General features: G+C 54.7%; 1 protein-coding gene across 1 annotated transcript; it reads left to right on the top strand.

The window, feature by feature from the left end:
- The first annotated feature begins 4,180 nt into the window (after positions 1-4,180).
- On the top strand, positions 4,181-8,417 carry EGR2 (early growth response 2). The gene is made up of 2 exons (XM_055566412.1): positions 4,181-4,615; positions 5,932-8,417. Exons 1-2 carry the CDS (start codon positions 4,447-4,449, stop codon positions 7,179-7,181), a joined length of 1,419 nt encoding a protein of 472 aa, XP_055422387.1. The 5' UTR covers positions 4,181-4,446; the 3' UTR covers positions 7,182-8,417.
- The last annotated feature ends 955 nt before the right edge of the window (positions 8,418-9,372 follow it).

The following is a 9,372-nucleotide window of genomic DNA, read 5'->3' as shown; positions in this document are numbered from 1 at the left end:
CCAGTGTCAGTGTTAGAATGGAAGTGAGTGAAAATGACATGACAATAGGGATAGCCTATAAAAATGTTTACAAATATTTCTTAATAAATCAAAATACAAATGTTAACAAGTTATTTGTGACATGCCTCATGGCTGATTGAGTGATTCTCAAGTCCACACTGTGGAAAAAAGCTGAAAACCACTCAGTGCGTAGACCTCGAGGGCCAGCCAGGACCCTGTCTGCCTCCCTTCCTCCTCACCCCCATCACAGGGCAGGCCTAAGGGGCGCCTCTGCTTCCTTCCTCTTGTACTTTCTGGGTCTGGAATCAGGACAAAGCAAATCAGAATCTGGCATCAATTTGCTACTCTTTATAATAACACTGATCCATCTTGGAGCATTCCATTTACTTGAGCATTCTGACAATTTTAAAGAAAAGAACTTATTTGTTCAGCTTTTGATCAGAATAAACTCAACTGCTTGAAAGTAGAGACCACGGTACATCTCTGTATTCAACTGCCACCTTCCCCCTTCTTCCTCTCCCAGGCACAGTATCTTACTCTGTAAACTCCTTTAGGATTTTGTCTCTACCTTTTTTTTCCCCCCTCTCTCTCACTTCTTCTTTACTCCAGGAAGGATACTGTGGGATTGGCTTCTCTTATTACAGGGCCTATTAGTATGCTAGCTTTGTGGGAACCTGGTCACTTCATTCATAACACGGCCTAGGAAAGCCCAAGAACTCAAATTCTTCCTTCAATCTGGGGAGAGGGGTATGTCCATGACAGTACCTTGTCCCATGTTCTTGAAATCCCTGACTTCAGCTTTCCTCTTTTCCTCAGAAATGCCAAAGGAAGAAGATGAAGCTGTCGAAAGTGACCTGTTTCTTTCCTGATGGGCTGAACCAGGCTCCCAGTTCTCGAAGAGCCGTTCTCTTTCTGGAATTGGGTTTTCCCATATGAATAATGTAGCATCCAGAGCACTGTACTTAGAGTCGGAAGACCCGGTTGCAAGTTTGGACACCACAACTTATCAGCTGCGCTACCTAGGCAAGTTACTTCAGCTTTCCGAATTTATTACCCATCCTCAGGATGGCTGCCTTGAGATAAGTATGCGTGGACTTTATTCCATTATTACTCTTAAAAGGGGGTGAGGGAGGCAGAGGGAGAGAGAGGAAGAGAAGGACAGGGAGAGAGGGAGGGAGAGAGAGAGAGAGAATCTACTGACCCGTTTCCAGCGGAGGTTCAGGGAAGGCCTCCCAGGACTGGCCCCAGGCACCTTTCCCCGGAGCCTGCAAAGCCTCCTTGCCGCTGTTGTTTGCCCCTGCCCCCAACCAACCCCTGGCGCAAGGCGGGCTTGACGTGGCGCAGCTCATAAGGAGGTGTGAGTTGTTGGAAAACTGCGAATAATTCCAGTGTCGGTCACTCCCATTTACTCTAACGAGCTTCTTTGACGGGCCGGGCAAGCCCGCCTCTCCTCGCTGGGGTCCCATCCCCCATCTGACCCCCACTCAGCCTCCTCCTTTGGGTAGCCGCTGAAGACTGCGCGGCTCACCCTTTCCCGAGCAGCCCCCGGCCTGCGTCCTGCCCTCTGCGCCCAGTTCGCCCGGCACTCGCACTCGGACGTCCAGGAGCTCCCCCTCGGGGCGGCGCGCGGTGGCCGCCCGCGGGGTTGGCAGCGGCGCCCACCTCGGGGCGGCCCCGGTGACTCGCCCGCCCGCCCGCCCACGTGCGTGGAGAGGAGCGAAGCGCAACCAGTCGCGGCGCCCGCGCTTGCCGCCGGTGGGTGCCTCACCTCGGAGGCCGGCGGGGGCCGTAACCCGAGCCCCGCTGCCACGACCCATATTTGCATAATTCGGTCCCCCACCCCCCAACTCTTTCGGACTCAGGGCTGGAGATGCGAGTCGGGCTCCCCTCCGAGGCGTCGTCTTGCCGGTGGTCAGCGCGGGGGCCGCAGGACTGGCCGGAGCGCAGGCGGAGCGGGCTGGCGCACGTGGTAAGAGTGCAGCTTTCTTTTATTCTTCTTTTTTTAAAGAAACGGGAACTTTTCACGTTTTTGCCGAGGGTGGGGGTACTTCCAAGGGTGCTAATCTTGCCGCGACTTCCTTCCTTTCCCCTTTTATTTTTAATTTCCAATTGGAAAAGTGAGCGCAGCGCCAGCAAGAAACTTTCCCAAAATTTCTCTGGGTGTTTTAAGTCAGGAAGATGGCCGGCCAATTTCGAGGCGGGCAGAGGGAGAAGTGGAGCGCGAGAAGAGGAGCTGAGGCCGCTCACCGCCGCCCCGGGGCCCTGACCGCCGCGCGCGCGGGGCCGGGCGGGAGCGGGTTCGCCGCGGCAGGTGAGCGGCGGGAGAGCCGCCTGCAGCGCCGCGAGAGCCGCCTGCAGCGCCGCGCTGCCTCCACGGCGTGGCGCCGTGGCTCTCGGTAGCCCGCGCCCCCACGAGGCTGGGGCTGTCCTGGCTGGCCGCGGGCTGGGGCAGGGTCGGGCCCTAGAGGCAGTCCCGCGCACGGTCCCAGGCCTCGGCTGCTTTGGGGGCGGGAAAGGGGTGGCAGGAGGCCGCTCTCCAGGTTTGAGCAATTGAGACCATCCTCCTACGAGGCCCCGGCCAGGCTCGGAGCGCTCCCAAGGCGGGCTAGGGCGCGCCGGGAGATAGGAGAGGTCAGAACAGCCGACCAGAGTCTGGACCTCTGAAAAGTTTAAAAATTGTTTTGAGAACTAAGCATAAAGGTTCTTGTCGGGGCCAGTTTTTTTGTTTGTTTGTTTGTTTTGTTTTTTAACTCTCAAAGGTAAAAGTGTGTACGGTGATGGCGACTCGAAACTGGCGTTAGCGTCACCATTTGCTATCACTCTGGACCTCTCTGGGCTCTCCGAGGTGGCTCTTGGCCAGGGAAAGGAAGGATATTCCTCTTAAATGTGTGTGTTTTGGAGTAGGGCTCGGGTGCGGGCAGAGCGCCCCTCCGGAGGGTTTTGGGGGGTGGGGGACTGCGGTGGCGGTCGGTCCAGGCAGTGTGAAGGTGAGGATGGGTGTTTTCGCAGAGCACCCTGTCGAGCAAACCCAGGCGCCCGCTCTTGCCGACCAGTCACTCTGTTGGAGAGGCGGATGCACGGGCGCGCTGTCAACAGGGAGGTGTGTAGCGTAAGGTGTGCGAGTGGGTGTGTGAAGAAGGCGGCGGGGGCTGGAGTGTGTGTAGCGGAAGTGGAGCGCGTGTGAGTGTAAGAGTGTGTGTGCGTGTGGCGGGGCAGGGTGAGTGTCCAAACCTCCATCTGGACGCCCCCACACAGCCGACCGCCCAGACGCGCCGGGAAGGGCGCCCGCTAAGCGCAGCAGCTGAAGGGGGGCGGGGAGCGCGCGGGCAGAGGAAGGGGGGTGTCTCCGGCTGAGGATTTCTCTCGAAGCATCCCGGAGTTATCTGCTCCTCCAAGGGTATACCCCCCCCAAGGTGCCCAAAATACTTAAACAAACAAACAACCCCAAACCTGTTCCGTTTTCGCTCCTGTATAAATAGAACAGACTTTCCAAAAAAGCAATACCGCATTCACTCTTATCACCAGCCACTTCTTTCCACCAAGTAATTCAGAAAAAAGCAGTCAGCTTCCGTGAATGCATGCAGCTTTTTTTTTTTTTTTTTTTCTTTTCTGCCTCCTTTTGCTTGCGGTTTTGAGCTGCCAAGAAAGTGAGTAGGGGTTTGACTGTAGTGTCTCGGCTCCGTTCGGTTTCTTTCCGAAGTTTAATTTTCCGGAATGGCTCCCAAACAAGGGCTGGGGAGGCGGAGCTGCCGGCACCGGATCTTCGCCTTTTTTGGAAAGTCCGGAGAACCGGAATTCCTCCCCGCCCCGGAGGCCGCGCCGCAGCCGGGACCCGATCGCTCTCCCACAGTGGCCTAAGCCGGACCGTTGGCGCGGCCCATCCCTGGCGGGCTTTGAGCCCTGGACCCGGGCTGCGGCTCGGGCCGCCTGCCCCAGACCCCTGCGGGCTGCAAGCTGGGAGTCGCGAGCCCGCTGGAGCCCGCGCAGCCGAGCCCCTATGCAAATAGGCCATGTGACGGCAAAAGCCGCCAGGCCCAGCCCTGTTCCTCAGTCCATATATGGGCAGTGACGTCACGGGCATTGAGGACCTGCCCATAAATACTTAGAGCAACACTTTCCGTCTAACCGAGAGAGCAGCAATTGATTAATAGCTCGGCGAGGGGACACACTGTTATAATAACACTACACCAGCGACTCCTGGCTTCCCAGCCGGAACCCAGGCGAGAGTCAGTGGCAAATAGCCATCTTTCTTCTTAAAAAACCAGCAACTTGTTTGCTAGTTTTAGATCTGTTAGATTTTTTTTTTTTTTGAGGGGGGTAGTTGCTTTTAAGTGTGGAGGGCACAAGGAGATACCAACCTAGACTCAGTCAAATCCCTCTCCAAAACGGCTTCTCTGACACTCCAGGTAGCGAGGGAGTTGGGTCTCCAGGTTGTGCGAGGAGCAAATGATGACCGCCAAGGCCGTAGACAAAATCCCAGTAACTCTCAGTGGTTTTGTGCACCAGCTGTCTGACAACATCTACCCGGTGGAGGACCTCGCCCCCACGTCGGTGACCATTTTCCCCAATGCCGAACTGGGAGGCCCCTTTGACCAGATGAACGGAGTGGCCGGAGGTAAGCCGCGTGCCCCCTTCGCGAACCGGGACCCACGCCGCTCGGAGGTGGTGGGTGGGTTTTCGTGCGTGTGCGGGACTTGGAGGAGAGGTGGAAGGTGTTGATTGAACTGGATTTGAAGGATAGAAGTGGCTGCAGGAGGAAAGCGGGAGCGGGGACCCGGGCGTTGGAGCTGGGCGCGCGGGCAGATGCACCAGGTTGCCAGCGAACCGGCGTGCGTGCGCTGCGGCGCGCCCAACCCCGGGCGGGATTAGACATAAGAGTAGGAGGTGGTGCCCCACCAGGCTTCGGGGCTTATGCGAGCCTTAATGCCGGCGGCACCCCAGCCTCCCCAGTCCCGCGGTAGGGGCAAAGTGATGGGGAAGTTCGGGGCTCTGGCGGAAAGCTGAGCGTCTGGAGAGCGGAGCGGCGGAGATGCCCGAGGAAAGCGTCCGCCGCTTCCTGCTCGGTAGAGGAGACCCGGGGAAAATCTGGGAGCGCGGTCCTCCTGCGATCTGAAGGAGCGCCCCCACCTGCGCGCTGCCAGCGAAGTTGAGGGGGTTGGCCCGGCGCGGAGGAGGAGATGGGGCGGGCAACGGCGGGAAGCGGCCCCGTGGCTGCCGAGGGAGGCCCGTAGGGAGCCGGCGCCGCGAGTTTCCTTGGCGGTGGCAAGTGGTCTCCCGAAGCCCGCGCACCTTCCCCGAAGCCCTGCCACTGCCTTTGCGCTGAGGCGAGGCCGCGCAGGTGTGGGGCAAGGCTGAAAAGATTGGGAAAGGAAACCTATTTAGACTCCTTCCATGGCAGAGCCTGATTCCCTCCAGCAGCGGGAGAGGAAGGGAAGGAAGGAACCTGGGGTGTGGAGCAGCCGGGAAATCATTGACCCCGTTCTTTGGCTCACCTTTGAGACTGACACCTTCGCTGCACTGGCTGGGGTCAGTCTCCTGGGTAGTGCCTGCCCTAGCTGTGGGACCTCAGGCAAAGGAGAGGGAGAACTTCCAGGCAGATGGGGGATTTTTAATACTGCTGCTGCTATTATTGGGTGTTTTCATTGGGGACTGGAGCCACAGATGGCTGTATGTGGTAGGGGTGGGGGTGGGGGCTCATCCTGCTTTCCTGGAGGTAGTTTGAATCCTAAACTGTGGCTGGCTTCCACAGTAGGATCTGGGCTAGCCTCTTCTTACTGTCTTTGGGCCACAATTTCCCCACCTGTTGAATTCTGCCCCGGCTTTACAGTGCTGGAGTCCTTGGGGTGGGACTCATGTGAGACAGAAGGGTGAGAAGGGATTCTTGGCTGCATTCTCAATGCTCCACCTCCATTCTTCTTTTCCCCTCCCCAGATGGCATGATCAACATTGACATGACTGGAGAGAAGAGGTCCTTGGATCTTCCATATCCCAGCAGCTTTGCTCCGGGCTCAGCACCCCGAAACCAGACCTTCACTTACATGGGCAAGTTCTCCATTGACCCCCAATACCCTGGTGCCGGCTGCTACCCAGAAGGTATCATCAACATTGTGAGTGCAGGCATCCTGCAGGGGGTCACCTCCCCAGCTTCCACCACAGCCTCCTCCAGCATCACCTCTGCCTCTCCCAACCCACTGGCCACTGGACCCTTGGGTGTGTGCACCATGTCCCAGACCCAGCCTGACCTGGACCACCTCTACACTCCGCCGCCGCCTCCTCCTTATGCGGGCTGTGGAGGAGACCTATACCAGGACCCCTCTGCGTTCCTATCAGCAGCCACCACCTCCACCTCCTCCTCTCTGGCCTACCCACCACCTCCTTCCTATCCGTCCCCCAAGCCAGCCACGGACCCAAGTCTCTTCCCCATGATCCCAGACTATCCTGGATTTTTCCCCTCACAGTGCCAGAGAGATCTACACGGTACAGCTGGCCCAGACCGCAAGCCCTTTCCCTGCCCCCTGGACTCCCTGCGAGTCCCCCCTCCACTCACTCCGCTCTCCACCATCCGCAACTTTACCCTGGGAGGGCCCAGTGCTGGGGCCACAGGGCCAGGGGCAGGCGGAGGCAGCGAGGGACCCCGGCTACCTAGCACTGGCTCGGCAGCGGCTGCCGCGGCCGCCTACAACCCACACCATCTGCCACTGCGGCCCATTCTGAGGCCTCGAAAGTACCCCAACAGGCCGAGCAAGACCCCAGTGCACGAGAGGCCCTACCCGTGCCCAGCAGAAGGCTGTGACCGGCGCTTCTCCCGCTCGGATGAGCTGACCAGGCACATCCGAATCCACACGGGGCACAAGCCCTTCCAGTGTCGGATCTGTATGCGCAACTTCAGCCGCAGCGACCACCTCACTACCCACATCCGCACCCACACTGGCGAGAAGCCCTTTGCCTGTGATTACTGTGGCCGCAAGTTTGCCCGCAGTGATGAGAGGAAGCGCCACACCAAGATCCACCTGAGACAGAAGGAGCGGAAGAGCAGCGCCCCGTCCTCGGCGGTGCCGGCCGCCTCCAGCGCCTCTTGCAGCGGGGGCGCGCAGGCTGGGGGGACCCTGTGCAGCAGCAACAGCAGCACCATTGGTGGAGGGTCCCTCGGCCCTTGTTCGTCTCGGACCCGGACGCCCTGAGATGAGACTCACGTTGACACACCAGCTCTTTGAGGCCCCGAAGGCCCTTCATCCATTGGAGCTGCACGACAAACACTACCACCCATTCCTGCCCTTCCCTCATTTCATTGGGCAAAGGGCCTTGAAGGAGCCTAGCACTGCCCCCACCCCGCCCCCTCCTTTCCACTTAGAAGCAGGTCTTAGCCTGCTTCTAAAATTTAGCCCACCTTAGTCTGTCTTAGGTGAGTTGACTGTCACCCCAAATTAATGCGGAGGCACAGAAGGGAGTTGGGTGGCGGGCCTCTGGCCTAGAGGGCTGAGGCCTGACCCTACTTTAAAGGGTTGTTTGACTAGGTTTGGTGCCCCTCTCTTATTTTGACTGGTTAGTTTTTTGACTTTGGATGTCAGAACTGATTTGAGACTTTTTCTACAGTAGTTTGGGAGATGCTGATCTCCTCAGATGGGGACAGCAAAAAGGCAGAAGCAAAGCTGATGTGCACTTTAATGGCCTGGGACTGATTTGGGGGATGCTGTACAGTGGGCGAAGCATGGCCTTTACGCTGCATTCTGTTGCCCTAGAAGTGAATTCAAGCTTATCTAGTCATCTCAACCCTTTAAGCAATATGTATTATAAACTTAGAGAACAGAAGTGCAATGTGATGGGAGGGACATAGCAATACCTGCTTCTTTTTGAGTGGTTTGAGAAATGTAAAGACTATTTTTTCAGTGTATATCCATTCAGATTTTGTGTATTTTTGATGTGCACTGTTCTCCAAGTTCTGAACCTTTGGGAAAAGAAAAAGTAAAACATTTATGATCTCTTGCAATGAGTCAGAGGTTAACTTATTTAAAGGGGGATGTACATATATTCTCTGAAGCTAGGATGCATGCAATTGTGTTGGACGTGTCCTTGGTGCCTTGTGTGATGTAGACAGTGTTACAGGGTCTGCATGTAAATGGGTTGCCTTACTATGGAGAAAAAAATCACTCCCTGGGTTTAGTATGGCTGTATATTTCTGCCTATTAATATTTGGAATTTTTTTTAGAAAGTATATTTTTGTATGCTCTGTTTTGTGACTTAAGTGTTACCTTTGTAGTCAAATTGCAGATAGGAATGTAAATAATGTTACTGGAGCTGACTTGTTTGGTTATTAGCTCTTAATAGTTGTGGAAATATAAATGATTTATTCTAACACAAAACCACTAACTAAAGTTCAGATAACGAATGGTTTATGACTATAGTGTAAATAAATACTTTTCAACAATATTTTTGCTGCAGAAATTATTTATGCAAGATTTATTGGGTGTGACTTCAACAGTACCCAGTGGGTTTTAGTACTTTGACCAAGCCATGGTCTCCAAGTTTTCTTTGCTAGTCTTTCCACATTGGCCCTCTTGCCGCAAAGCAATCTCCATTCATAATCAAACACGAGCATTCGCTAGCATTCGGGGATTTCCCCCATGCATTAGTGTAAAAGTGGGGAGGCGTTGTTTTGACTCATTGTTCCGTCCTCTGTAACAGCCTATAGCTTCTCTCTGCTCCTGAGTGGGCTCCGGAAAATAAATACTTACAAACAAGTGCCCACTCGGAGACTACACATTTGCAACTGCTTTCAGAACCCTGACCAGAGCCTGGAACTCAGACGAGATGTGGCTTTGTGGAAAGTGTGGTGGCGTGGTCAAGCTGGAAATGACTTTCAGGTTCCAGGATTAGTCTCATGACCACAGAAAACTTTTTGAAAAGCGCTATCGCCTCTTCTGATCAAAAATGCACTCAGACACTGCTGATGACAGCATTAATGGTTACCAAAGGAATTACCCCAGGACTCATTTCTCTCTAGACGTCTCCCCAATTACACCCATTTGGAAGGATCATTCTCTGCCATAGGTCTGGTCGGTCTAGAGACAAATACCCAGCTTTTTAGATGATGTACAGGTGTACACCAGCCTTAAAATCTCAAAAGACAATCTGAATCAAATAGGCAAATATGGCCCTTTGTTGGATAATGCTTTGCAAAACAATACTCTAGGGGTCATTTTAGTACAAGCCTTTTGTAGTGATTTTAAAATATAAATTAACTGACACCCCCTCCCCCCGACAATATCTATAATACAATACAGATTGTCTTTGTTATCTTTTTTACTCTAAAACTGGACCTGAATATTTAACTTCACTCACTGCCTCTGGATCCTTACACAAGTGGAACACATT

This window comes from Bubalus kerabau, chromosome 1, assembly GCF_029407905.1.
Source record: "Bubalus kerabau isolate K-KA32 ecotype Philippines breed swamp buffalo chromosome 1, PCC_UOA_SB_1v2, whole genome shotgun sequence".
Taxonomy (NCBI): domain Eukaryota; kingdom Metazoa; phylum Chordata; class Mammalia; order Artiodactyla; family Bovidae; genus Bubalus; species Bubalus kerabau.
Note: the sequence above shows the minus strand (reverse complement) of the source record. Positions and strands in the feature narration are given on the sequence as shown.